The sequence below is a fragment of the Trichomonascus vanleenenianus genome (genome assembly GCF_965637985.1).
Source record: "Trichomonascus vanleenenianus strain CLIB 3782 genome assembly, contig: TRVA0_001S, whole genome shotgun sequence".
NCBI classification, from domain to species: domain Eukaryota; kingdom Fungi; phylum Ascomycota; class Dipodascomycetes; order Dipodascales; family Trichomonascaceae; genus Blastobotrys; species Blastobotrys vanleenenianus.
In genome coordinates this window covers 676944-702548 of record NW_027481886.1, presented here as the reverse complement: position 1 = coordinate 702548, position 25605 = coordinate 676944, and the positions used below count along the sequence as shown (strand labels likewise).

The 25605-nt window shown below is 48.5% G+C and overlaps 10 protein-coding genes across 10 annotated transcripts; 4 read left to right on the top strand and 6 right to left on the bottom strand.

Moving 5' to 3' along the window:
* Positions 1-72: 72 nt before the first annotated feature.
* SUI1 (translation initiation factor eIF1) lies at positions 73-453 on the bottom strand (the record flags this gene model as incomplete). Its single annotated transcript, XM_076681998.1, has 2 exons — positions 73-371; positions 420-453. The coding sequence occupies 2 exons, from the start codon at positions 451-453 to the stop codon at positions 73-75; spliced, it is 333 nt and encodes a 110-aa protein (XP_076543955.1).
* Positions 454-1168: 715 nt separating this feature from the next.
* On the top strand, positions 1169-4432 carry SLA2 (Sla2p; the record flags this gene model as incomplete). The annotated part of the gene is made up of 2 exons (XM_076681997.1): positions 1169-1243; positions 1286-4432. Exon 2 carries the CDS (start codon positions 1295-1297, stop codon positions 4430-4432), a length of 3138 nt encoding a protein of 1045 aa, XP_076543954.1. The 5' UTR covers positions 1169-1243; positions 1286-1294.
* A 387-nt stretch (positions 4433-4819) lies between these two features.
* MTAL1 (transcriptional factor Matalpha1) lies at positions 4820-5473 on the bottom strand (the record flags this gene model as incomplete). The annotated part of the gene is made up of 1 exon (XM_076681996.1): positions 4820-5473. One exon carries the CDS (start codon positions 5471-5473, stop codon positions 4820-4822), a length of 654 nt encoding a protein of 217 aa, XP_076543953.1.
* Positions 5474-6052: 579 nt separating this feature from the next.
* TRVA0_001S07514 (uncharacterized protein) lies at positions 6053-7048 on the top strand (the record flags this gene model as incomplete). Its single annotated transcript, XM_076681995.1, has 1 exon — positions 6053-7048. One exon carries the CDS (start codon positions 6053-6055, stop codon positions 7046-7048), a length of 996 nt encoding a protein of 331 aa, XP_076543952.1.
* Positions 7049-7449: 401 nt separating this feature from the next.
* Positions 7450-8481, bottom strand: SET6 (Set6p; the record flags this gene model as incomplete). Its single annotated transcript, XM_076681994.1, has 1 exon — positions 7450-8481. The coding sequence occupies one exon, from the start codon at positions 8479-8481 to the stop codon at positions 7450-7452; it is 1032 nt and encodes a 343-aa protein (XP_076543951.1).
* A 1280-nt stretch (positions 8482-9761) lies between these two features.
* GDT1 (putative ribosome biosynthesis protein GDT1) lies at positions 9762-11138 on the top strand (the record flags this gene model as incomplete). Its single annotated transcript, XM_076681993.1, has 1 exon — positions 9762-11138. One exon carries the CDS (start codon positions 9762-9764, stop codon positions 11136-11138), a length of 1377 nt encoding a protein of 458 aa, XP_076543950.1.
* A 201-nt stretch (positions 11139-11339) lies between these two features.
* Positions 11340-12653, bottom strand: DCW1 (glycoside hydrolase family 76 protein; the record flags this gene model as incomplete). Its single annotated transcript, XM_076681992.1, has 1 exon — positions 11340-12653. One exon carries the CDS (start codon positions 12651-12653, stop codon positions 11340-11342), a length of 1314 nt encoding a protein of 437 aa, XP_076543949.1.
* A 1219-nt stretch (positions 12654-13872) lies between these two features.
* On the bottom strand, positions 13873-14325 carry TRVA0_001S07426 (CCDC12/cwf18 family protein; the record flags this gene model as incomplete). The annotated part of the gene is made up of 1 exon (XM_076681991.1): positions 13873-14325. The coding sequence occupies one exon, from the start codon at positions 14323-14325 to the stop codon at positions 13873-13875; it is 453 nt and encodes a 150-aa protein (XP_076543948.1).
* Positions 14326-14490: 165 nt separating this feature from the next.
* CLP1 (cleavage polyadenylation factor subunit CLP1) lies at positions 14491-16062 on the top strand (the record flags this gene model as incomplete). Its single annotated transcript, XM_076681990.1, has 3 exons — positions 14491-14529; positions 14642-14728; positions 14782-16062. 3 exons carry the CDS (start codon positions 14491-14493, stop codon positions 16060-16062), a joined length of 1407 nt encoding a protein of 468 aa, XP_076543947.1.
* Positions 16063-17591: 1529 nt separating this feature from the next.
* MOT1 (DNA-binding ATPase) lies at positions 17592-23558 on the bottom strand (the record flags this gene model as incomplete). Its single annotated transcript, XM_076681989.1, has 3 exons — positions 17592-23295; positions 23474-23491; positions 23551-23558. The coding sequence occupies 3 exons, from the start codon at positions 23556-23558 to the stop codon at positions 17592-17594; spliced, it is 5730 nt and encodes a 1909-aa protein (XP_076543946.1).
* Between the last annotated feature and the right edge of the window lie 2047 nt (positions 23559-25605).

Sequence of the window (25605 nt, the reverse complement as noted above, 5' to 3'; positions counted from 1 at the left end):
TTCAACATGGTATATTCCCTATAGAAAATAGCATTCATACATCAAAACGAAGCGTGCGATAAAAAAAATAAACTAAAAGCCATGCACCTGAATGGTCTTCTTGTCAATCTCAAGAGCCGTAGTCAAAAATTCCATGACCTTCTGGCGCTGATCACCCTGGAACTGCAAAATGTCACCAAGCTCCTCATCCTTGTTGATGTGACCGTTGCAGCCGAAATCCTTTTTCAAGGTCTTAAGGATTCTCTTCAAGTCGTACTCGACAGGGAGACCCTGAACGGTAGTTATAGTTTTCCTACCATTACGCTGCTGGCATCGTATATGGATATAGTTGGTGGCTTGTGTATCGTCGTCACCAGTATCGGCGAAGGGATCTTCCCCAGTATTAGTAAACCGCTAAAAATAAGACTTATAATACTTACCAAAGGACTTAAGATTCTCGATAGAAGTAGACATAAACTAGTTGTTCCTACTTTGAAAACGATAAAAACTTGAAAACGATCAGACGAAACGAATAATAAGTCTTGTGGCAAAAAATAGGCTGGTGGGGCGGTGAGAAGTTTTCGTGACTTCACCCTCTTATATTGGGACAAAGCAGCCCGCGCACCCGCCAGCAACAATTAGTGCGCTACAGTAGTTAGCTCTGACTGGTACATAGCGAAACAATAGATCCATTTCTGTCTATCAGGTTCTAAAGTATATAGTGTATCACACTCACTTCAGAACAGTCAACACAAACTTAAGCACAAGAGTATGCCCCCACGCTATATAGCAGCTATGAGCAGTGTTTCCATTTTGGATGTCACATATTACGGACAGCAAAAAGTGCGTACGTACTACTACCTCATTACATATCCAATCCGTGTCTAGTGTATAGTGAAATCTGAAATGTCATGCTAACCGCTGTATCGATATACGTAGTGCGATAGTTTAGAAAGTTATAATCCTAGCTATATAAAAGGCGTATATCTTTCTGTATGTAATTATGCTACCGACTGTCGTCTTTATAGAGCGTCATACACAGAAGGTTCTGGGCTACACATTAATCTGTTCCGTTCCGTAAACTCCGTGTAGAATAAGGAGAGCGAAATACAGTAGTGTTGTGGGGTGGGCGAACGCGGAGGCTTGCGCCACGTTACACACCTCTCCCATAAATTCATTGGTGCTCAGGGAAGACACACGTAGAATCATCCATCTCACTTCGACAATTGCAGACTATTCCTACGTCCAGCTTATAAGGTAGAAGGTAAGTTACAAAGGCAGCTGTATGGAATTACTGACAAAGTAGTCTGTATTGATGTCTGGTCTAGGTTCTGGTGCACTCACCAGAGGTGAGCAAGACTTAAGTGTAAACATCAAGAAAGCGGTTAGTCCTGATGAGACGGCCCCTAAGCGAAAACATGTTCGGGCTTGCATTTTGCAAACCTGGGATTCGAGGTCAGGGCGAGCTTTTTGGAATGGAATGAAGCTTCAACCAATTCACGGAGATGAGGTACAGGTATTCAAGGCTTTAATAACTGTCCACAAAGTCTTGCAAGAAGGACATATGGCTGTTTTGAAGGAAGCACAGGGGCATATCAATTGGCTAGAATCATTGGGAAGGGACGGTCTCAATGCGCATGGCTATGGAAAACTTATCCAAGAATATGTTCGTCTTCTTTTGAAGAAGCTAGACTTTCATCGCACTTATCCGGCCTTTAATGGAACATTTGAATATGAAGAGTATGTCTCGTTGAGGACTATTGATGACCCTAATGAGGGATATGAAGCGATTGTGGCATTGATGAACCTACAGGATGCCATTGATGATTTCCAGCGCCTTGTGTTCGCGACAATACATCATGGCCGTACCAACGAATGTAAGATCTCTTCCTTGACGCCAATGGTGGCCGAAAGTTATGGTATCTATCGCTTCCTCACAAGTATGCTTCGCGCCTTGCATCAGTCGACAAATGACGACGATGCTCTAGAACCGCTACGGACGAGGTATTATTCGCAGTATCGACGATTGAGGGATTTTTATTATGACTGTTCGAGCTTGAAATATTTAACGAGCTTGGTGAGCATTCCAAATCTTCCGAAAGAACCGCCAAATTTATATGGCGAACCAGGAAGCGACGCACCTCCTGCATTGCCAAAGCGACCATCTGAACGTGAGGAGCACAGCCCCGCTGAGAATGCCCGCTCATCGGGTACACCAGAGCCATTGAATGATTGGTGGGGAAATGCGCAGCAAGAATATGATAGTCAACAATCTCAGTTGGAAGCTATGCGGGAAGCAGAGCTGCGGCAACAGCAGGAACAGGCATTGCAGATGCAGCGAGAATTCGAAGAACAGCAGAGACTTCAGATGGAGCAACAAAGACAAGCGCAGGAAGCACTTGCGCGGGATCAACTGCAGCGCCAGGCTGAAGGGCGAGTTGCTCAGCTTGAAAGGGATCTTTTGGCTCTCAAGGGTCAGTATGAGCAGGGCCAATTAATGCTTGAACAGTACGATGCCAAGGTCAAGGTACTGGAAAATGAATTGGCTCAGGTTGGTAGGAACAACGAGCTACAGCTGAGTTCCAAAAACGATTTGATCAGTTCTCTTCAAGAACAAGTCAAGATGTGGAAGAATAAGTACGAGGCATTGGCCAAACTATATTCGCAGTTACGCCAAGAACATCTTGACTTGCTTCAGAAGTTTAAGCAGGTTCAGTCGAAAGCAGCATCTGCACAGGAAGCTATCGATAAGCGAGAGAAGCTCGAAAGGGACCTTAAGGCTAAGAATATAGAGCTGGCCGATCTGATCCGGGAGAGAGACCGTGCAAGGTTCGACCTAGACAGGGCAAATGGGGGCCATAAGGAGAAGATGGAGAAATTAGAACGGGAAGTACGATTGCTTCAAGAAAAGTTGGACGATGCAGAGAAGTCTAAGGGAAGTGACCTATCTTTGCTCTTGTCTCGGCACAATCGTGAAATTGGAGAACTTGAACAAGCTGTTAAAGCGAAGCAGAAAATTATCGATTCTCTATCATCAAGAGCTTCAAATGATCACTTGGAACAACTCCTCCGGGATAAAGAAGAAGAGATGGATATTATTCAGTCGTCCTTCAATGAATTAGAGAAAGAATTCCGGAATCTTAAGATTGACAAGGACGAATCCGAGACAGCAATGAACGAGCAAATCGATACTGTACTATTGGACCAGCTTGAGAAGTTCAACTCTATCGTGGACGCAATTTTGGCATCAGGATATGAGCAGATCCAGAACTCCTTATTCGAATTTGAATCAGGCGTCAAGCCAACCGGGTGGAACTTTTCCCCAAACTACCTGCTTTCTGTCATTGAGAAGGCAATGGCCTCTGTCGCTGAATTTTCAAGCAGGTTTAAGTCATTCATAACTGTAAAGCATGACGACAGCCACTCCGACTTGATTAGGGCCGTTTTTCAGTTTTCGAGTGGGATATCTGAAGTCTTGTTAGTGTCAAAGGGCGTCACGAAACTAGCGAAAGACGAAGCGATGTCTGAGGAAATATCTGAGGCCGCTCGTGAATCAGCATATGCCGCAGGAGTCTTTCTTTCAAGCTTGTATTCTGAAAGCATCGCTGAGTTAAATGATGATGAGAAGGTTGCATTGACAGAGCAATGTGAAGATGCGAGTAAAGAGAAGTTGAAGCAACTGAATGACATAGTGGGCAAACTTGCACCGAAAATGAGCTTGGAAAGTGCATCAGATTTGGGTGAGCTGGTTGATACCGAGTTCTTGAAAGTGGCGCAAGCTATTGAAAATGCCAACTCCAAACTACACTCTTTATTGGCGAATAAGGATGCTTCACTCAGGAAATTTGATATTGAAGTACACGATTCCATTCTGGAAGCAGCATTGGCAATCACCAATGCCATATCTGGTTTGATCAAGGCCGCAACGAGTTTGCAGGAAGAAATTGTATCTCAAGGTCGTGGCAGCCAGTCGAGGACTGCATACTTGAAGAAGCACAACAGGTGGACGGAGGGGTTGATTTCTGCTGCAAAAGCTGTGGCGACTTCGACGAACATTTTGATTGAAACTGCAGATGGCGTGCTTAGCGGCAAGAATGATCCTGAAGAGCTAATTGTGGCATCTAATGAGGTTGCGTCAGCTACTGCACAGCTCGTAGCAGCCTCTCGAGTGAAAGCAGAGTTCATGTCCACTCGGCTACATGATCTGGAGAAATCTAGTAGAAAGGTTACGTCAGCTTGTCGTTTGCTGGTTAATAAGGTCCAAGAGATTATCTCTGAGAGGGCCAAGGCCACTGAAGGAGTTGATTACTCTAAGCTATCTCCTCATGAGTTTAAAACTGCTGCAATGGAGCAGCAAGTGGAAGTTTTGCGATTGGAGTCACAACTAGAAGCGGCCAGAAACAAACTATTTGAAATCAGGAGATTTGATTATCAAGACGAGGAGGAAGAATAGTTGATTGATTAAGACGTTATACTATTCACTGTAAGGAGCTCTACTAGCACTACTGTAGATAATTGATACAGATCTACCACTTTTACAGACCTAAATCTCTAGGGAGCAGGTGGTAACCGAAAGCGAAGCATCGGAGATTCCGGTAGTGTACTTACCTCCATTCAGTTCTACTAACGTTACCAGTATTTAGAATCTCCACGATAGCTTTGATATACTATTGAAAAAGTTACTGGCAAAATGTTCGTAATTGCTCCCACACTACTGTACCTCCTTTTTCCTAAGTTAGCATAAACCAAGAGCAAAGTTTACCAGCATTAGAAGTTACGCTATTTATTTCTCTTTCCCATACTTGAAGAACTACACTGTTGCGCCTCAAGGCAGAAGCGCTCAATGTGTGTCTAATACAGGTCCAGCCGCCGTCCCTGGGATTAAACCAAGAAAATTAGGCGCCAGAAAATTAAACCATTCGATATTATCGTCGCAATGTCGGGGGGCGAGATAAAAATCGGACATTGGTATGAACTCTACTTGCTGGTCAGAGTAATCCGCCGAAAGTGCTGCAGTAGATGAACTCATCAAGCAAGACTGTGGGGACGACTTTGGGACAGTTAGAAGCCATTTCACAAAGCTGACATTTCTTTCGAATCGCATGTATTGCTCAGAGTAATAGTCCCATACGAGTTGATTGTCATAATTTGCCCAGATTTTTGACAATACCCTTGCCAACTGAACTTGATGCAATGACGGCAAAATGTGTCCATAATACAACTTAAAAGCAATATAGCCATTAATCTTCTGGTGTCCAGACTCGCTTTTTCTTCGTTTGCCCGTCTTTCGTAAGGTTGTTCTTCTCTTTTCCCTCTCCAATAATGCAGAGAGTTCTTCAGTGGGTTCAGGGATAGGACATACGCATTCACCAAGTGCGTCTTGAGGCTCTTGGACATCCCCTGTCACATTGTGGAAGGTAATCACCGGGGGAATAAAATTCGTAAACCATGTTCCGCTACCATTAGGTAGAGCAGAAATCCTAAAAGATACCATAATTTGTAGATGAACAGTAAAGCTAAAATGTTTGACCTACAATGTACCATATTTATGATATGCGAAATGAGGCTGTCGGAGCCTCAAATCGCGGACGTCCTCATTTCAGGCATCCACAATACAATATTTGAAATCAAATTACAAATTTTTGGAATACTCAACAATAATCTTACTGCTGCGTACTTCTCACTATGCCCAGAAGCATTACCAGCTAAAGCAGGTCGCTGTAGCGTTTGACTCTTCCATTCTTGAAGCTAGGGGCTAAAGCATTGCAACAGAAAATATAGTCTGTAAGCGTAGTTCTATCCGCTGTGGAGTCAAATTGTACATGTGCTTGCTTACGACGATAAACTGCATCATTCAATGCGAAAAAGATTGAAAAATACAAGACATGTACAACATAATGCAGGAATGTCGGCAAGAACAGGGTGTAAGTGGAACGAACGGAGCTGAGTTGTTCCGGCATTTTTTTTGTTTCACTTCCTAGGTATTTTTCAGATTTTTTTTATCGCCCTGAGACGCTGATTTTGACTAACCGACCCCCAACCACCACCACCAACCGACCCCGAACCGCCACCGATGCTTACGAGGTCAGCGAAACGACGAACTGCAGAGGATGCTGGAGAGGAGGCCAATGTGAAGGCATTGGCTGATGTTGCGCCCCGGGGCACTGCCCGAACCAATCCGAGTGTGGTCGAGCCCGAGCGCCGACCAATCAAACGGCAGAGAATTCACCCACGGACCGACGACGACAAGGAGGTGGCTCACCACGTCGCGGTCTTCGACGATGACGAAGAGGACGAAGAACTCTCTGACGACGACATTGATGAAGAGCGTCCCCGGTTTGAATTTGTCCGATCCGACAACGTCGACGCCGACGACAGCTGCGAGTACAAGTCGGCCGAGGAGAGCTTCATGTCGGACGACTATCTCCTCGAGGACTCCGAGTTGCTACTGGCCGACGAAGAGCATCTGGGCGCGGGCCTGTCGGACTTTGACCAGCTGTTTATGAAAAGCGTCACCAACAGCCCGCGGTGGCCGATTGACAAGCAGGACGAGTCGACCTCGTTCTCGCTACTCAATAGCAAGGCCCAGGGCGAAACGGTCCCAGCCACGACTATCCCCGACATTGGCGTGACAAAACCGTTTGAAGAGGATTTGCGGCAGCCGCAGGACGTGGGTCCGTTGCTGGACGACTTTGTGGACTACGAGTCGGCTGCTGAGAGCCTCACCGACAGTGACGGCGACTCTTCCTCTTGCTCTTCTCCAGCGACACCGGCCACTCCTCTAGCCATCGAGCCGGTCACGCGAAGAGATATCCCGTTGTACGGGTACCGACACCGGAACTCGACGACCCAGGCGGCGCTTCCCGCCGACATCAAAAAAAGCCGCTTCATGGCGGCTCTCTCGACGCTCCCGGGCCCGATTGCGTCCGAGAACGTCAAGCTGCGGCCCAGCAGCATTATGAACGCGTATTACCAGCAGGCGCTCATCGCCGCGACTGGCCTCAACCGACGGAGTCTTCTGTCGGGCAAGGCCAAGGAAATGATGGGCGTCGGCTTCCTCTACAACTAACGACTCCTCCCTTTCTCCCGCTTGTATATACCCATATTTATTGCTTGATAGACTGACTGTATAATTTGTAATCGATTTTGACTCTGTTCCTTAAATCCTCCGCCCCAGGCGTCCCTCCATGGATACTCCTCGGGTTCAATTGACCCCGCGAAGTGGTCCCCATTATTACTAGCCAGTGTATTCGAGGGCCAGCCCTCGAGCTCCCGTAGCTGGGGGCCAGCCCCCAGACCCCCGGTACACGGGATCTTGGGTGATGGGGTAACAAACGTTTTTGTAACACTGTAACAAATTTCTGTAACGGCCAAACCTCCGCGTAGCGGAGCCCCAGGGGGGTTTGGGGGGACTGGTCCCCCCATAAAGTAACTGCTGGATGGTTCTATATCATGTTAGTACTTTTCTAATTAGAGCTTGGCCCACTCGCCAGCGGCCAAGTCGGCTACGCATTTGTCGCAGCGGCATTCAAAATGCCATTGACGTAACAGTTCGTCTATCCGCTTAGTCACGTCGAGCTGTTTAAACATGCCATAAGATATGCACAGTTGCTCATCTGGAGCGATATCACGCAGCGCTGTGAAGTGCATGGCGCTTCCTATACGCTCCTTGAGCACGTTGGGCTCGCACGAGTGATTGAAGAATGAACCTTGGGCGAAGATCGCAGACCCCAGGCACTCGCTTTCAATGGTCAGAGGTAGCTGCCAGATGCCGAATGCATTGCCCGCCTCTCTACCCACGGTATCCCTGACTAGCTGGGTAGTAAGAAACGGTTTGACTTGTTGCGGCAAAACTTGCTGGAGGAATTGGTATATGGCAATATGCGAAGCAAGCAGCTCGGGGAAGATGGACAGCTGCTGGAGCTCATTGGACTGGAGGCATTCAAAGTCTTGTATCGTAGACACATCACGAAACTTGTTCACCACTACTTCGACGACAAGCCTGGCTGTATCGTACTCCTCGGGCTCGAGGACCAAGTGAGCTGGTTTGGCCTTCTTGAGGGTTGAGGCTGTAGCCCATGCTGAATCTATGCCATCACTAGCAATTACACGGTTGTGGCCCTCATCGGCCCACTTGACATGCTTCTCGATAAGATCAAGCGAGTGAGAGAGGAGCCCGTCGGAATCGTAGTGGAGAGACCAGCTCTCACGGCATTCTGGAGAGCAGAACACGACCCCGGCGTATGTTCTCTGGCGGTCCTTCTTGGTCGATGTGGGAGGGTGGTCGAGGCGGATCTTCCAGGTGCGGTTGATCTCATAGCGATAGCAAAAGGCGCACACTTCCTTTTTGAACGGCTTGAAAACTACGGAGGCGAAAGGCGTCCCGCAGGTCATGAGCGGGGTCCCTTTGGCAATTGGAGCAGTGCTATACACTCCGCGACCGCCAAAGGGAGTCTCTTTGATCTCGAACAGATCGCTACTTATAGCTGACGGTATTGACATCTACTTCTATTACAGCTGTACTGGTGGTTTGGAGAGTTCTATTACAGCTGTACTGGTAGTTTGGAGAGTTCTATTACAGCTGTACTGGTAGTTCGGAGAATTCTACTACAGCTGTGTTTGGTTATGATTGTTCTCTACAGCTGTATGCTTAATCACAAATAGAGAGGTTAAGCGTTCTATTGCAGGTATGCTTGTTCGTACAACTGTACTTGGTCGAGAATTATGGGTTAAAGGTATGGATATAAAAAAGGTGTCAAATTTGAGACGCATTTGCCATTACCGTACCTCGGATCGAGGTGAAAAATTGCCATTGTACTTTTCGCTTGTTATCTACAGACAATGTCGAACAAGTCTCATTTTCGTTGATCTGTTTGATTGGTTACCTCATCTTCCTCGGAGGATCCTCCTATACTCGAGAAACCGCCTGTCTTCTTATTTTCGCTTGACTTGAGCATTCGTATTCATGGCTTATTCCATGTGCCTGCAGGCGGGTCCTGATCCATTTTAACCTATCAAATCTCACCCTTTGTCGTCGTCATACATTATCGATCTCGCTTGTACGGGGTTATCAACGTGCGGCTGTACGGGTGAAAAAATTTTTTGTTTTTCCTTTTTGCTCCCAACATGCGTGCTCGCGCGCCTTTCCGGCGGCGGCGGCGGACCGCTGACAACGCTTTGATCCACCACGTTGCCCTCCAACCTGCATCGCACTACATTGAGCCGGTAGCGTATTGAACTCTGCGCCACAGGACCACCGAACGAGGGGCTTTAAAGCTTTAGATTGCGTAGATAGACGTATTTCGTAGACCCCGGGCTGATCCCGACAACCAATTGCCTAGATTCCACCCAATCGTAGAACGTAGCGCCCTTTGGTCCAGAGTGGATCACCAACAGGGGGGACTTGCAGTAGTTATGTGGGGCCACAATTCCAACCACTACTAATTGAACTGTGACAAAATCGCCAAACCCTCCCCTCTGCTTGTCCCTGAGAGATATATAAATCTCCCCAACGAAAGCACTTTTTTCCATAAAGCCAAAAATAATCGTTGTTCAGTGTGCCGTTGAGCCGCACGGATCCCGCCGCTGCAACGCCGCTCCCAACTTTTGGCTCTGCACCGCCTGCCGAAAAGGAAAAATATACGTGTGCACAGGAGAGTGAGCGGATATCACATCACATCACATTAGTCTCCTCCACTCCTTCGGATAAACTATATTAAAAGGAGGTTGATATCGCTCTTTTTTTTGTTTCGAGACTTTTCCCCAAGTTTTAACGTTTTGCGATGAAGCCAGAGACACTCGTCATTAAGATCGCTGCGCTGGCTTTCGCGCTAGACTTGGCATGGGCCGACTCGAGATCGGACCTTTCCAAGGGCACTGAAATTATCCACCCGGACTCCAAGGAGGCAGCAGCTCTCCAGGAGTCGGACAATTTCATCAAGACAGCTCCTAAAGACAACGCGGGTCACAGTGAACTCCTCGACGGAGGGGATAGCTACACTATCTCACCGCCTAAGATTAACAGCCAGCAAATCGATGTGCCAGATACGGAAAGCCTCAGTAGCGAGGACTCCTCGGCCGTCGTGGAAAAGTCTTCCAAGGGACACTCTGTCGTAGTCAACGACTACGATCCCAACAATATTGGAGGCTCGGAGAAGGAAAAGGACCCCAAAAAGGCGACAGACAAGGCTGCTAGTGATGTTGCGGCTCCTCAAGCGGGCTCTGAGGACACGCCCAACACGCCTCTGCACAGTAGCCTTGGCTCAACAAGCGAGGCCTTCTCTAACATTGAGAAGAAGCCAGGAAAGGCCTCTTCCGCCGGAAACAAAACGGGCCAGTCGGCACTGCATTCGTTCACCATGTCGTTTAGTATGATTCTGTTCTCGGAGATTGGTGACAAGACCTTTTTGATTGCAGCGCTCATGGCTATGAAACACGCTAGATGGACCGTGTTCACAGCGGCGCTGAGCTCTCTTATTGTTATGTCGATTCTGTCGGCGTTTCTGGGCCACGCCCTACCGGCGTTTCTCCCGAAAAAGGCCACTAGTCTGCTGGCAGCGGTGCTCTTTATCGTGTTTGGTGTGCGTCTGTTCCGAGAGGGTCTCGAAATGAAGCCTGGTGTTGGTGTTGAGGAGGAAATGGAGGAAGTCGAGCACGAGATCGAGGCCAACGAAATCGTTAACCGCGACCGCGATCTTGAAAGTGGCCTGCGCGAAAAGCCTCTCAAGAGGGCCAATTCTTCGCCACGGCTCTCCCAGGATGGTCTCGAGAATGACTCCGGTTCGCTCTACACCTTGCGCTCTCGTAAGAACGGCGGTGGCTTCTCATGGGCCCAATTCGTCGAAGGGGTGTCCAACCTGGCCTCGCTCGTGCTCTCCCCAGTCTGGGTTCAAGTGTTTGTCATGACTTTCCTTGGTGAGTGGGGCGACCGGTCTCAGGTGGCCACTATCGCCATGGCCGCCGGCTCTGACTACTGGTTTGTCATTGTCGGAGCCATTGCAGGCCATGCAATCTGCACCGGTGCCGCCGTCGTTGGCGGTCGATTGCTTGCCACCAAAATCTCCATGCGCCATGTCACGCTCGGCGGTGCCGCCGCATTCGTCGTCTTTTCCCTCATCTACTTCTACGAGGGCTTCACCTTACCATGGCACGAGAGCTAACTATATATCTATTTTCTAATCTACGGTCATTGTACATACCCTGCGCTGAGACACGGGGGGTTAATCGAACCCAGTGTTCATGGGGGGACCAGTCCCCCCAGACCCCCCTGGGGGCTCCGCTACGCGGAGGAGATTCATTAGAAAACGTTCAATTATTAAAATACATTCTATCCTGCCTTAAAATCACAAATTGGGTTTTTTTTATCCGTAGATGGTTGTCGTATACTGGACATGGACAGTCTCGATGACGATGTCCCCATTCTCAACATACGTTGTGGTCGCTGGAGCTGCTTTAGTAGCAGGTCGGTTTGAAGCAGGGGTAGGCTTCGAAGGGGAGGGTGAAGAGTTTGGGGCTGGGGATGAATCGCCCAGTGGCTGGATGGCGTTAAAGACTTGAAGGGCATTCACCTGCTCTCCAAGGCCCGCTTTGCCGTCGTAGTTGCCACTAGTCCAGCTGAAGCCGCAGGTGCTACCGTCAGACCCTCCAGAGCACGATGCTGCCACTTTCTGGGCCGTAGCTTGAAGCTTGGCCATAATCTCACCGCTCAACTCGGGCGCCGCCTTAGCAGCAATAGAAAGGAAGTTGGCGTAAATGCCCTTGAAGAACTGCTGGTCAGTATTGCAGCTACCGCTAGACTCACAGACCTTTTCAATCATGATGTCTCCGTCAAAAAAGATGGAGCTTCCTCGCGACCACAGCTGCTTTGCTCGGTCGAGCCACTCCTCATCGCCAGTAACCTGGTAAAGCACGGCGCTGCCTGCCAGGTAGAGCCCCGAGTTATAGGTCCACTCGTCCTTATCAATGTCTGTGCATCCTGATTCGACGTGGGCCCCGTCGTAGACACCCAGACCGCCATCGATCTCGGTGATATACCCGACTTTCGTAATCCAGTCCCAGATCTGTTCACACATGTTGGTGTACTGGCTGTTGCCTCGGTTTATGCGTGCCAGACGGGCCGCGAGATTGAATAGACAGCCATTGGTGACGGAGTTCTTGTAGTCGTACCCTGTTTGCGACTCATTAATCTGCCATCGAAGACCTCCGGAACACGTTTGGGTATCCCATCGACTCGACAGTTCGTTATAAACGTTCTGAGCATAGGCCAGCCAGCTAGGAGAGCCATTTTCGGCAGGCATGCCTCTCTCAGCAGCGGTAACTGCTGCAAGGCCCCAGAATCCTTCGTCGTCGTTGCCCATTTGGTTGACCATCCAGCTAGGGAGGTAGTTGTTCTGGGAGCCCGCTTGGCTTGCCAGAGCGTTCTGCATCTCAGAAGTGTAGGCATTGGTCCTTGCGTAGAATGCAAAATCAATGAGCGACTTCCAGGTCACCCCGTACTCCCACCAATAGTAGGGTTCTTTGAATGTACCATCGCCATTGGAGTAGCTCATGATGCCATTTACAATCTGTTTCTGAGCGGCTTGGACCGACGACTGACTATTAGTATTGACATCAAGGGCCAGAGCTCCGCTCTGGGCCAATGCCAGTATACAGCTGCTTACAATTGACAGCTTCATTATTGGTATTACTCTAAAGGTAGTGTACAAGAGTGTCAAAGGACTTGGAAAAAAGAGTGTCAATTGTTCGCGACGAGCTGTCAAACGACCCATGGAGCCTGGACCCTCTATTTATATATTATTCCTTCATACTATAGCCAACTCAGGGCATCCTTTAGACCAGATATTTCGTGGCCGGATCTTGGGTTATCCTATTGAATCAGGCTGAAACATTGGCGTTATATGAACTGTCTGGTGGAAAAGAAAACAAGTGCTGCTACTACGCTCAAAAAATAGTTTCAGCATGTACTCATATTCAATCCCATTCTTCTTCTATTGCAATTTCGCGTAGACCTAACTGTTCTCAAAAAGTACATTACTTCCTTCTAAGAAGGGTAAGGCGTCGGTCTGCCTTCCATGAGCCGCACATGATACATCTCCCCAGTGCTCTCAAACAAGATCGCCGATCTTCCCCCCAGAGCTTCATCTTCCAACACCGAAGACTCCAAACAATTCAAAATGGCTCAAAAGACAATACCCGCAATGACTACACCCGTCCCGTTTTTTTTTCTTGGTCTCACGTTTGACCGTTCCCCAGCCCCCCCTTTGAAGTGTTGAAACAGGCGGCGTGATAAGGAGGCCCAGCCTACCTGGCCCGAGAGTTCGCTTGCGCGCGCGGTACTGCCTTCCATGGTCGGACCATCTCGAGCCCAGCCCTGCCGATCATCGACTGCATGCTATAATGAGAATTGACAGCTTTTTATTCCGGTGGTGAGGTCGATGATGCGACGGTTATAGTTAAAGGGACATTGAATGGAGTATATCGAATGTTTTTATTTCTCTTTGTTTTAGTCTATGTTATTTCGACGCCTCGGTAGACAACCAGGATATCTCTATACATGCACTTTCTGTTCAATGACGAAGGGAGCTATTGTCAATTGGCCAATAATACCATAATCATATGTATACCAACATTGACAATAGTCTGTAGTAGTACCAACCAGGTGGCAACACATACACAGCACGCGAAGAAACCGTTTCATAATACCACACCCCCATTGATAGTACATGTAGTAGTAGGTAGTAGAAGTACTACTAGTGTAGCAGTAATAATAGTAGTAGCAAACAGCAAATCAGTGAAACTTGTGCTACTCGCGACTCCCTTACATCAACCATAAATCATCAAACGTAGGAGGGTTCCAGCTACCCGAGATGTGACCCAAGGTGCTAATAATAATAATTAATCTTCGTCTCCGGCCCGGTTGCGCGCTTCCAACACCTTGAGCCGCACCAATCGGGCAATCTCATTATCAGTACGACCCTCAAGAACCGCTAGCTTCGATTCGAGGTCTCGTTTCAAGTCCCATGCTGCACTTTTCGGTTTTAGGTCCTCTAGCCGCAATTTGGTGTTGGCCGACGTCTGCTGGACAAGCTTATCCAGTGCCTGCTGTTGTAGCTCCTCAGCAACCACCTCCACTGTTTCATTGTCGCCCTGTCGCAGCACTGGAGGCTCGTCAAACCCAAGCTTCGCGCTCCGGGTCTCGGGATCAAAGTTGCGCGACTTGAGCGATACAGAGCTCTCCTTGTCGTTTGAAGTGGCAGGTGTGGCATCCTGCTCCGACCGGCGTTTGAGACCGCGCAGCTGGGCCAGCCTTTCCTTGCGACTCGCCGCTTGCTGCTCTAAAGACGACATTCGATTTCGGCGATTTAGTTTGTCGCGATATTTGAGGTGGTTGGTGATCGTAGGTGTTTGGGACTTTTGGTCCGACTGAAATTTGTCGATTTGTCGCTTCACCATCTTTTAATCCCCCAAGAAATCGCATCCCCTATTAAACTAGAAGCATTTTTATTCGTAGACATGTCGATTCCGCTACCGGGACTCAATGTGACTAGTGAGGTATGGCCTTCTCCCATTCGTAAAGTGAAATACTGCCAGATGCTATGGCAGTGTATATATCTGAATGATCTTTTTTTATAATATAATATGTTCTAACTCTTCGTATTGCCAGTCAGATCAAAATGCTCAGACAGTCAATCTAGAACCAGGAAGTGAATGGCGTTTTGAAGTCGAAGCAACCGCTAAACTTGTGCTAAGGGTGAGTTATCCACGAATGAAGAAGAACAAGAGTAGAAGGCTAACAGTTGGTAGCTGAAAACTGGTACTGCAGAGATTTTTGGAACTGAATTGCCCGTGGGTAATGACTTCACTTTCATAGGAACCAAAGCCGCTGTGTTCAGCTGGCATGGGGCCACTATAGAATATACATGCTCCAAGTCGGACGATCTGTCCGAATACACCTCTGATGAGACTCCAATGACGACCTACGCGAACCTCCATTTCGCATTGGAGTCCCAAAGGTGTCAGCACAAGCCTCCAAACGTGCTAGTGCTAGGCCCACCTGACTCAGGCAAGACTAGCCTGTGTAAAATTCTCTGTTCCTACGCCAATAAGGGCCCCTCGCAGAGATACCCAGTGTATGTCAACTTGGATCCCACCGAAGGCGTCTTTTCGACACCCGGAGGACTCTCTGCTGCGCCAATTTCAGATATCCTTGATGTCGAAGACGTTTCTGGCTGGGGTGTCTCGCAGATGAACGGTCCAGCATTGCTGCACCCCAAGAATCCCCTCGTGTATTTCTACGGCCTGGACAACCCGACCAAGAACAAGCGGTACTATAAGAAAATGATCTCCCGGCTAGCACTGGGTGTGGCTGCGCGAATGGCCAACGACAAGCGGGTCCGTGGCTCGGGCATTGTTATTGACACTCCAGGTACTGGCCTAATTGACGAAAAGGAGCAGGGATACAGTACAATTTCCAGCATTGTGGCCGATTTTGACGTTAATGTAATTGTTGTCGTCGGCCAGGAGCGGTTGTATTCGGAAATGAGCAAGAAATTTAGCAAATCAACCAAGCGAGCAGTGACTGTGCTCAAGGTGCCCAAAAGTGGAGGAGCCGTCGACCGCACTGCTGCGTACCTTCGTCAGCTCCAGTCGAGATCAATCCAGGAGTATTTCTATGGATCGCCTAAACAACTACTTGCGCCTTACACCGTTACTGTGAGCTACTCGGTAATCACCGTATACCGGGTTGCAGAGCACAGTGACGTAAATAACCTCTCGGTCCTTCCTGCTGGAGAGGGAAACGTGCTGGAGGAAGAGCAGGAAAAGCCAAAGGAGAAGACAGCGGATGCTGAAAACGAATACCTGGTCAAGCTGGAGCCGTCTACCATTCTTCAGAATTGTGTCATGGCCGTCCTCAACGCTAACCCCGGTGATTCAATTGATACCCTTGTCCAGTCTGAAGTGTTGGGTTATGTGCATGTCGTTGAAGCTGATGACACAAAGAAATACATGAAGGTACTCATGCCGGTGCCTGGACGTCTTCCTAACAGGCCATTTGTTATTGGCGACTATAGATACCACGAGTAACCTCCACAGCTTTACGGTTATTCCACAGCTTTACGGTTATTCCACAGCTTTACGGTTATTCCACAGCTTTACGGTTATTCCACAGCTTTACGGTTATTCCACAGCTTTACGGTTATTCCGCAGCTTTACGGCTATTCCACAGCTTTACGATTATTCCACAGCTTTACGGCTATTCCACAGCTGTACGTCTATTCTACAGCTGTATGTCTATTTCACAGCTGTAAGGGGGTTTCTTTAGAGCGTGTGTATGTAATTCTAATTAGCAAAAATATTAATTCTTTCCTTGCATTGTTGCCGTCAACACTGATAGACAATGCCTTTAACAAGCTCAGATAACTCATTTTATAACGGTATGTTATAGAATTCTTGCTGGCTAGAGCATTTCAATGGGATAATATTGTCAAGAATTTCGATGTGTTCTTTCCCTGGTTATAGCTATACCACAATGATATAATAATGAGGGACTGGGGCCCCTCACCCCCTTCAAGTACTACCCGCAGTTTCAAGCCATTAATTGAATAGCCTACTTTTGAGGAGATACCGGGTAATATTAATAGCATCGACGAATAAAATAGAAATAGGGAATAAAAATTAGCAATTTAGAACATTGAAAGCTAATCTGATCTCTTAACTTGCTTCTTGGAGCAGGAGGATGATGCTGTTGGAGTGGCAGAAAGCTTGGAAACCGTCGTAGGACTATTTTGATATGAAGGAAATGTCAAGAAGATCTCAATTTTATTTATACCGTGTCTGGCCACCCCATGAGAGTATGGAGAATAATCGGGGATTAGCCATCGCCTTGCTGGGCCACAGGATACAAGCAATTGCATAGATTTTTTATGGTCTACTTTGATACGGAATTACATAGGTAGTTGACTGACAGACGATCTGTACATGTAGTGGACTGCGACATTACGCTTCTCCGTACATGCGTGTCACTGCACTGGATAACAAGACTCTCCATGGCATAATACGTTGTTATACCAGGCACTTCCTGAATCTCTTTAATTCCGCCCAGACTCTATGCGCTACTCAAGGAACACCCATTCTTGCAAATGTGGAAATATAATCAAATATCTTTGATCATCTCTTTACCGGTTCACGTATTGATGGTGTCGATAAGTCTAGTCGTATTGGTGAGACCAGACTCAAAATCGTCGCCGAGAGTCTTGGCATAGCATCGCATGTACCGTAAATTTGATCCCCCAACTTAATTTTTCTTAAATGAATCAAGCAATTTGGTACGCATCATATTCGGTGCAATTGCCAATATTACCGGGCAATTCGATATCTCTTTCGTACTCGAACTGATTCTACTGTTATCGGACTTAACAAGAGACTCGGTTTCGAGCAGAGACGATTTGAGAGTATTCTTATAGAGAGCCCAGGCTATTTTATTGGGTGATTATACTACAAGCTCTAGGGCTACTCCACTACTGTACGGGACTTCGATCCCTTACTTTAGAGTGCATATGTAATTCTAATTAGCAAAAATATCAATTCTTTAAACACAATAAATACAAATGCGTCTACTCTCGTAAACCCTGAATGAAGGAATCCAAATTGTACTCTTCCTCGTACTCCTTTTCGTCCCACAGTTCGCCAATCTCGGTAATGGCTTTGCTTCCAGGGCCCTTGAGCTGTCCCGTAGCGTCCAATCCTGTTTCCTCCTCGGCGGCAGCAGTCCCTGCGTTCTGGCTAAGAGCTTCCACATCAGGAACATCAAACAAGTCAAGAAGCTGATCGGTGTCCATCGAAGCTAAGCCCGAGTTCTGCTGATTAATAATGGTGGATGCAATATTAAGCTTGAACTTTTGGAGACCCATGATTTTCTCTTCAAGGGTATTTCGCGTAATCAGTCGATACACATTGACCACCTTCTTCTGGCCAATTCGGTGCGCTCGATCCATAGCCTGCAGATCATTCATCGGGTTCCAGTCGTGCTCAACAAAGATAACCGTATCCGCACCAGTCAAGTTGAGGCCCAGACCACCAACGTGGGTAGTCAGCAGCAGTACGTCAATTGATGGATCGCCGTTGAACTGCTGAACAATGTCATGGCGTTTCTTGGCTTCAGTAGACCCGTCGAGACGCATATACGACACATTCGGCATAAGTGTCTTGAGGAGGTCGTTCTCAACCATATCAAGCATGTCCTTGAGCTGGCAGAAAATAAGCGCACGGTGCTGACTGGTAACCCCAGTGGTGAGCTGGCTCGCAGATCCTGTAGCCGTAGGCAAGCCTATGCCACAGTCGTTAAGCAAAGTCTGCAACGCCTGGAGCTTCGGCGCGTGGGTAATGTCACGCAGCGATTGTTTTCGCGCTTGCAAGTCTCGCATAACCTTTTCGTATTGCGGATGCTTCGGGTTGAGTACAAGGGCAGGATGATTGCAAAGCTTTCTCATGTACTGAAGCGCCTGGAAAATGTGCTGTTTCTTCTCCTTATTCTTGGGGTCGGCGACATCGTGCGCTACAGTTGTCTTCTGCTTCTTAGCAAAGTTCTCGTAGAGTCGCTTCTGCAGCTCGCTCAACTCGCAGTAGTAGTCCTGGATAATCTTTGGTGGCAAATCCGATAGGACATCCTCCTTGAGTCGACGTAGCAAGAATGGCAGAACTTGCTTATGCAATGCCTCTAGCGCAAGTGCGCCAGCCTCTTGGTCCTTGTCGGAAGACTTGGAGTTTCGACTGGCCGCAATCGGCTTGGCAAACCGCTCATTGAACACCTTCTCAGTGCCCAAGAACCCGGGCATGAGGAAGTCAAACAGAGACCACAGTTCAAGCACATTATTCTGGATCGGCGTACCGGTGAGAATCAGCCGATGGTTAGCGTTGAAAGTTTTCACGGCCCGCGTGAGCTTCGAAGCCGCATTCTTGATAATGTGGCCCTCGTCCAATACACAGTAGTTCCAATTCTGCGCGGCAATCAGCGTAGCGTCGTTCCGGGCAATATCGTAAGACGTGACAACCATATCGTACTTCATAAACTTGTTCGAGTACACCTGTCGCACGGATGGCGATCCCACATACACGAGAACATTGATGAATGGGGCATAAGTCTTCAATTCATGCTGCCAGTGACCGGTGAGCGACGGTGGGCAAACCACGAGCGAAGGCAGCCGTCTCGTCTCGGGAGATCCAGTCTTAGCGTGCTCCTCAGCCCTCAAATGGTGGTCACTAGCGACAATGCAAATAGTCTGTAATGTCTTTCCGAGACCCATATCGTCACACAAAACACCATGGAGATGGTACTTGTTGAGGAACGCCAACCAGTTGACACCTTCCTGTTGGTACTTTCGCAAATCAGCCTTGATTGCCACGGGCAACTTGAACGCCTTAATCTTGCTGACATCAAGCATCTGGGAGATGAACTCACGCTCTCTGTCTCGGCCCTCGAGGAGTTTCTGAGACATGCCTGGCGGATCAGGGATACCAGACTCCAGCGGTACCAGCTTGATAATCGACGCAAATGTCGTCGTTGCGATGAGACGCACGTCGCGGTCGGCGTCGCTCATCCGTCCCAGGACTGGAACAATCAAGAACACGACGTAGGGCAAAATATCAACCCCCATTGTCGCCGAGAGATGATAAATGCACTCGATTGCACCCTGTCGAGAATGGAGGTCAAGCGCGTTATTGACCATTGGCAAGATATTTTCAACCAGCGAGCTAATGCCCTCAACAGGCATAACTTTGCAGATTGTCGCATAACACTTGGCTGCAGTGTATCGAAGAACAGAGTACTGCGACTTGAGCGTTTGCTGGATAAGAGGGAAGTGCGGCAAAAACTGCGAATGAAGGTCCGTATGCAAGTGAGGCAAGAGGGCCCGAATAGTAGACAAGCCGTCAATGATATCCTGACCGACAGTGTTGTTCGGATCCTTAATGTCTTCTGGCAAAGAGCTCTCAGGCTTGAGATACTCCAGTGCAGACAGCATACACTGCTTTAGCTTCGGCACCTTGCTAAACAGCTCAGGGCCGTAAATCTTACTGAGCTCTCGCAGGGCCATATCCGCGCCCTGACGCTTGATCTTGGCCGCGCGCACCATACGCTGGTGTAGAGCTTCATCTGCAGCATCGCTCCTCGACTCCTCCTTTCGCAGCGACAGGATGATATCCTCGAATCGCTCATTTGGATGGAACTCTGGAACTTCAGACGTATCGACGCATAGGAAGGCACTGAGATTCTTGACAACCTTATCTGCAGCGTTGCCCTTTCCTTCGTCCAAGAATCTAACCACCATGTTCGCCACCGAAGCCGAAGTTCGCGTTTGCAGCTCAATGTTCTCTTCAGCCTTAACGCTCTCCATGAGGCTCCTAATGATTGGATTGAGCTTCTTGGGAAGTTCAACCATGGACATGTATGCAGCAGCCGCAGAAGCGAGGATACTGACCTGGCGGCAAGTCCTAGCGTCCTTTGCCTCATCAATAGCATGCGCAAGATTTCGGTGTGCATCAGAAAGAGACTGAGACGCAGTGATTCGGTAGCTGGTAGAAAGGCCCTTTTTCAACTTGTCGTAAGTCTCATACGCAATCTTTTCCGCCGTTTCCAGACTGAATGCATCGGGTCCCGCATCAGCCTCACCCTGGACGACAACCGCGATCTGGGGCAACTTGCTCCGCGACAGCTTGGCATTGTCCACGAAAACGCTAAACAGCGCCTGACACTGCGTTCGCACCGCCTTGAGGTAAGGAGTCAAGTCCCTGTACATTGGCTCAACGTCGGTAGTAAGCAGCTTCATCAACTGATCCTTGAAGTGGAGGGCAAATTCCTTATTAGGGTTGCTACCAGAGTTTTTGCCATACTCTTCGAGAATGAGAGCTGCCGTGAGTCGCTGCGTAGAGAATGAAGAGTTCAAGTACTCGGAAAGGGGTTCCTTCAGCTCTTCGAGCTGTTCATTGCTGAGTAGCGAGATGGCTCTGCCTAGACCCTGGGCGCCGGCGATCTTTGTGCGCAGGAATACCGAGTATCCAACCAACATAACGTCACCAAGGAACATGGGGTTGTCAATGTTAACATGGAGAGAGGCAGGGATGGAAGATGTGCTATTATCCAAGCTCTTAGCCCGTTTCCGTTTCTTTTCGTTCTCCAACGGCCCATAAGTTGCTCCAGATGGCCTGATAAACAGCTTGGGATCCATCTTGTAGCAGTGCCTTGCCGCACCAATTGGAGTCATAATGAGTGTCATCAGAGGAGTAATGTGGTTGCCGAAAATGACATCAAACCGATCATTGTTACGAACCAGGACATCGAGGACTTTATTCCACACCTGCAGCGAAAGTTCCAGCACTGACTGGTTTTGCTCGACTAGCAAGTTCTGGAAAATAAGTCGCAGCATGCGCCCCGTGATCCATTCTCGAGCGGCCGTGCCTTCCATATCCAAAAACGTTTCAATGGCTCTGAGCACTGCCTTTCGCACGTTCGAAATGGAGTGTCGAAGGAACGGATAAAGCCGCGGCACTAGCTGGATCAAGCTTCTATTTGGCTCGGTTCTCGACGACTCGCGCATAATCTCCAGGACCACTGGGAACCCGCAAAGCTTGGCAAGCAGGTCCATGACATTGCCGATAGACGCGCTCAGGTCGTCCTTCAAGTCGCCTAAACAGTCCCAAATGACGTCGAGCAGATTGCCAATGAATTCAGTGCGCTGAGAAACAAACTGCGAGGCAATCGGGATCAGCGCCGCCGCACTCATGGCTTGAACATCGTCGTCTGATTGCTGCAAGCCATGCAAAATGCACTCAATAAGACCATCAAAGTACTTTACATCGCTCACCAAAACGTCTGTTCTCACTGACACAAGGTACCGTAGTCCAAGCATGCCGCCGTGGCAAGCCTCCCAGAGAGGGAACTCCAAGCCTACATCCTTTTGCAGGACCAGTCGACGCAGGGTGTCGAAAGTCGAAAAGATGAGTGGCTCCGGAAGATGGAGGAGAAGAGCACCTAGGGTTTGGGCAGACGATTCTCTGACTGGGGCTACGACCTGATCAGAAACGAAGTCGCCAAACCGGTCCAGGGCGAAAATACAGCACAGTCGGCAGGCCAGATCTTCGAGCCATTGTGAGTTGAGCTTGTCATTTTCAGATCTCGTTTTGCCCATAATTCGGCCGGCCCCGGCCCCGTGAACTTTAATCACCTCTCGAAGCCCCAGCGCCGCGCCGTGACGCGTTTCCCACGACTGATCAAACAAGTCAACCATGAGCAGCTCACATAAGCCTTCGAACGGCCACATGCGTCCAGCGCTGGCACTTTTTGCGACCAGCTGCGAGATTGGTGGCGCCTTGTGCTCAACAACAACCTTATCATTATGGCCCTGAGCCGTGATGTCGAATTCCTCCTTGGCTTCTTTTGGCGGAGCCGCGAGGCCCGGCTGTTCCTTGTCCATTTTACGCGATGCAGAGCTCGAGGAGAGGTCGACAATCCGCACTTTATTGCTAGCGTTCTTGGCGTCATATTTGGCCCGCCGCTTGGCCAGGGCCCGCATTCGCGCATTTTGGGCCGGAGTAGGCTGTGGCTGAGATTGTTGTGGCGGCGGGGACTGCGATTTAGTAGGCTCGAGATCAGGTTTAGAATCTGAGCTGTTGTTGTTGTTAGTAGTAGAAGTAGTAGTGCCCGTGGCGGGGGGCGTAGGAACCTGAGTAGGAGGAGCAGGGCTGGAGGACCTGGTCTTGATAGCAGACGCCACGTCGGCGTCGTTGAGCAAGTCATCGTCTACGTACTCGCTGCCCAACCCTAGTGTCTTCTTGAGGCTGCTCTTCTGGCGCCGCAACTTCTCGACGGGGTCTAAATCAGCAAACGGATCGTCATATTCCTTTCCGGCCGAGCCCAGCAGCTTTTTGCCGTTTTTCAGCACGTTTGTGAGATCAAGTTTAGCGAACGAAAGGCGGTCATCTGGCTCATTAAACGAGTTTCCGTTTCGGAGTGTGTCGTCGTCGTTTTCTCGCTTGATATCAACGTCCATTGGTTCAGATTTGACATCGGGGTCCGGTTTGACTTCCTCTTCGAGCTCTTCTATTTTCGGGTCGTCTTCATTGGGATCCCATCTTGCCGCATTAGCGACGATGCCGCCAATTGCCCTTGCCGAGGCGATTCTAGTGTCCCATTTGATAGACTTGAGGTATGGAAAAACCCTGCTCAGCAGGTTTAGCAGATCTTCTGGGTGGTTCTTTTGAACGTCGGCCAGCTGGTCGGCAGCAGTGTTCCTAACGAACGAGGAGGACCCAGTGTCCAGTAGTCTATACGCACCAAGTTAGCGAAATCAATCCCAAAAACAACACTATTGGACCATGAAACTATGGGATCAAGAATCAGGAACCCATGAACTATGGAACCACGGATCGGGAACCATGAACAATGAACCATGAAATCAATAATCAAGAACCATGAACAATGAACCATGATACGGGAACATACAGAACCAGTCGATCAAGCCTAGAACGTTAGTTAGTTAGAATCACACACGCATAATCACAAATAATAAAAAAACATACCTCGACATAATAAATAAATAAGATTAGCAAATTCCAGCCAACTGTCGGTAGTAAAATTACAAATAAATAGTATGTACAGTGTGTTGTGTGTTGCGGATAGTAGTAGGGTGTTCACAGCCTGCACGATCCCGGGGCCCAATTGTCTACTGTACGCACCGCTTTAGTGATATCAAAAGGCGACAGCAGGGACAATTAAGTTTCCGCGAAACACGCGACTAACAGGGTGGTATGATAGTAGCGGTAGTAGTGAAATCCCGAGGCACGCCTCTCAATGGGGGTTGCGGAACTGGGGGAAAGGTGGCACACGATCTCGCCGTAAAGCGCGACTCTACGAGGCAGGGTTGGTGCTTTTATATTTCGTGAAGGGTCGGAATCGCGTTCCAGCAAGTTCGCCAAAATGTGAGACCCCAGGCGTAACTCTCATACCACACCCGGAAGAGACCAGAGGCGATAACGAGAGAGTTTGCACTCATTCTTTCGAGAGTGGCGAGCCTCCTTTATTACATGGAATACGGTAGTCTCTATATGCCAATATGGTAGCTAGATGAATGTGGCGAACACTACGAGTCTTCTAATTTTTTTTTAATTATATTCTGGGCTGGCAGTCGACTAGTTCAGTCGACAGTTGTTAGCGGCGTGGAAAGAGGCTTGTAGCTGCATGAAGTGAGACCATAAACGAAAAAAATTTCAATGTTCTGTGCCCTTTGCTCTGCTATTCGTCAATCACCACGCATGGTATTCATTTATTAAAAGGGGAAGGCGTAGGTAGTGCTAGAAATATCGTGATTATTGCGCTCCATTTAGCTGGGTTGTAGCCATTTATCCGGTTATCATAGGGAGTCGTCTCCATAGATAAGTACACCATAGTTAAGGTACACGGACTTACCAATGCATACTTAACTGTGTACTTGTATAGAACTGTATTACGAGTCGCTTTTACTGCCACAACTTATGTAGACAAGTGTAGATAAGGGTCACGGCTGAACTCTGTTCGTTCAATTGTGTACTGTTCGAGTAATCTCCATGTAGTGGAGCTACGGGATCTGGGGCTGGCCCCAGGAAGCAGCCCACTTGTCGAGCCCATCCCTCATTAGAGTCGGCAGGACACATGTTCAGTTCGGCTGGATGTGCGGCGCATCCCGATTGAGCAAAGTGGCTGCGGCTATCCCAAATCAAGCAACCAGTGGCCGACCAGCCACTTCCCAAATGGCGTTACCCGTTTAGGAACACCCAAAAAATGGCCTGAACACAGCAGAAGTGGTGACCTGAAGAAAGTTCTTTCGTGGGTGACAGAAAATAGCATGGTGGGTGTACTGAGCAAAGCGAGTGTTACCTCGGCCCAGATGGTCCGTAAAAATGTAACTTCCAACAGTAGAAATAATGGACTGAACAGAGCAGACTGAAGCAGCGCTGAAACAAACCTGAATCCACCACCCTCAAAACGGCAATGTCGCACTGAACGCAGCAAATTTATAGGCCTGCTCAAAGTAGTCTGTACATAGCAGGATGGGTGCACTGAACGAAGCAGCCCAATTAGACGCGGTGAAAATTTTTTTCCCAGCCAGTCATATCGAGGCGTATTACGCGTAGTGACGCAGTGATTAATATGCCGCACCACCATGCCGCCGCTGTGCATTATCCACTCATACCGGCATCAGAGTACCGAACAATTATGACTAAACCCGTCCACTAGAGAGTGAAAAAATGGGCCGAAATTCCATGGAAATAACTTTAGGAGTTGAGCTTGGAGTTTTTATTGGGTCGCTAAAGGTCTGGTAGGTTCTAGCTGTCTCAATTCCTGGTTCAGGACCGAGCTATTAGTGGCTCGAACAATTGGCGACACACCCAGGTTGAACAATCCCCTCCTCCCCCACGATAGGGGACATTGTTTCTTTTCAGCCCGCAGGAACGGTGACACATAGGCCGGCAATGCATGAAAACTTCCATGAGTAAGTGACGGGTTTATAGCATGTTGCTTTTTTGGAAATAGAATTATAAATACGGGTCATTTCCTTGGTCAGTTCTTGCTTTAATCAAAAGACCTTTTCCCTTTTA